General features: G+C 46.7%; 1 protein-coding gene across 1 annotated transcript; it reads right to left on the bottom strand.

Moving 5' to 3' along the window:
- Positions 1 to 490: 490 nt before the first annotated feature.
- On the bottom strand, positions 491 to 1,251 carry LOC139033459 (spermatid nuclear transition protein 3-like). The gene is made up of 2 exons (XM_070462663.1): positions 1,087 to 1,251; positions 491 to 905 (listed from the first exon to the last, which is right to left on the bottom strand). Exons 1-2 carry the CDS (start codon positions 1,201 to 1,203, stop codon positions 690 to 692), a joined length of 333 nt encoding a protein of 110 aa, XP_070318764.1. The 5' UTR covers positions 1,204 to 1,251; the 3' UTR covers positions 491 to 689.
- Between the last annotated feature and the right edge of the window lie 666 nt (positions 1,252 to 1,917).

Raw genomic sequence — 1,917 nt, 5'->3', positions numbered from 1 at the left:
AGTGCCCTCCAAACATTATTTGAGTCCCTGGGAGTGCGAGTTGTGGGTTTTAGTTGTATCAGCACTTTGTGCCTTCTGAGCACCTTTAGCTGACAGCATAGGTGAGTGATGCAACAAACCCCATTATGAGGTAGGTGGCCAGGAGGTGATTTCTGCCTGCCTTTCTCAGGGGGAATTTCACATTCTCTACCCCCATGTGAAAAGCCCTTCCCATCTGTCCCTGGCATCTAGACCTTAATGTCTTTCCACACCCCAGACAAAGGCAGGAACACCACACCACTACTCCTTGCCCTTGAAATCAAGTGTTAAGCAGAGTTATCCATCATCAGTGCAGACTCCTGACCCACTCCACACCACTACTCTCTGGCTAGCTGGGGACCCAAGGGTCTGTTCCCCAACCTCTCAGGACCCCATATCCCTCCCATCTCCAGTGCCCACCTCTTCTCTTCTTTCCCTCCCATCCATCACAAAATTCACACACACACAGATATCATCTTTTCACCATTTGATGTTTCTTTTATTTGCAGCCATCAGTCTATTATGTTAGTATGAGAGTCTTTTCTTGGTTGGCCATTGCTTAGAATGCAGACCACTGAAGACACAATTCTAAACTGTCTGATATTTGCTATTCACTTACTGGTTGCTCAGGTTGTACTTCTCCAGGGTCTCTCATTTTGGGGCGGCTGAGCTTATTTTCTCTTTGGATTCTGCCTTCTTCCTTGACTCTTCCTCATCTTTTGGTACCTTTTTCGGCTTCGATTCGATTTCTTACGTCCACAGCGAGAGATGAAACGGTTTGCTTTTCTTGTTTTCTTTGGCTTCGTCGATTGAGTGGCATACGATCGGATTTTCTTTCTGAAGGTAACTTGTAGAGGTCTTCTGACCCTCATGGTCATATTTCGTGCCTGGAAGACAAGACAAGGGTATTAGTTTCGAGGAAAGGACATAAAAGCTGAGGTGGAAGGGAGATTTCATGAGAAAGGGATGTGAGCTAATGGGGGTTTTTGTGCCAGGCATGGGCAGGGTAGAGGTCTTGGGCAGCAAAGTCAATGCAGAACATAGGAAGCTTAGTTGGAGTCATCTTACCTTCACACCGCATCTGCCCCTCCTTCGACAAAGGGTCTTCTTCGTTCCATTCTTCCTTGAAGCAAACCGCATTGCAACTCTTCTGGACGGCCGTGGCTTCCTGGTTGCCTTAGTCATGATGGTGCCAAGAAGTGGCCTAACCCAGACTTTCAGCCTCTGACCTCCTTATTTATACTCTTTGAGGACAATGAGGAGCCACACCCTTCAATCTGATTGGTCCTTTAGGCACTGCCCCAGCCAATAGTAGCTTGGGGGACTTAGACATCACAATGCACCACTGTGTCCATCAACATGGTCTAGTGGATGCTCAGGGAGACCGTGATATAAATTTCCCACTGCTGACATGTCTGTGTGCCTGATTCTGGGGAGTGGTGATTCAGGGACATGGTGCTTCTCCTCATGACCTTCAAACTTCCTTTCCGTTCCCTATATCCTTTGACTTATATGTGCCACTTCAACCCTCATGCCTCTTTCATCCCTCTAGGAACATCTGCCGAACCTTTTCTGTCCCACTTCATCCCTTCAGAGTCCTCTAAGCACTTCATCTCTAGATCACCTTCTGCCTGTTGGGGATTCCTGAGGGGCTTAAGGAACTTAAGAGCAAGCACTTAAAGTGGACAAAGGTAATAAGAACAGGTTGGATATTTTATCTACTGTGATGAGCTTCAGCGATCCCCAGACTTGGTGAATCCTCAGTCTGTTGCCCAAAGTTCAATGCACAGTCTCCATAAGATTACACATCAGAGCAAAGACAGTTTTAAATGTCTCCTCCACTAAATTTTTTGGGGACACTTCAACTCTCATATTGATTAGAGAAACTCAACTGGCCCC

The sequence above is a fragment of the Odocoileus virginianus genome, unplaced genomic scaffold (genome assembly GCF_023699985.2).
Source record: "Odocoileus virginianus isolate 20LAN1187 ecotype Illinois unplaced genomic scaffold, Ovbor_1.2 Unplaced_Scaffold_7, whole genome shotgun sequence".
Taxonomy (NCBI): Eukaryota; Metazoa; Chordata; class Mammalia; order Artiodactyla; family Cervidae; genus Odocoileus; species Odocoileus virginianus.
The sequence above is the reverse complement of the archived record's forward strand: the minus strand, read 5'-3'. Positions and strand labels throughout refer to the sequence as shown.

Bases quoted from the DNA above. Each gene is read 5' to 3' on its own strand.
- LOC139033459 (XM_070462663.1), bottom strand. From the start codon at position 1,203: ATGACTAAGGCAACCAGGAAGCCACGGCCGTCCAGAAGAGTTGCAATG. The intron at 906-1,086 runs GTAAGATGACTC...CTTGTCTTCCAG, and splicing joins GGGGCAGATGCGGTGTGAAG to GCACGAAATATGACCATGAG.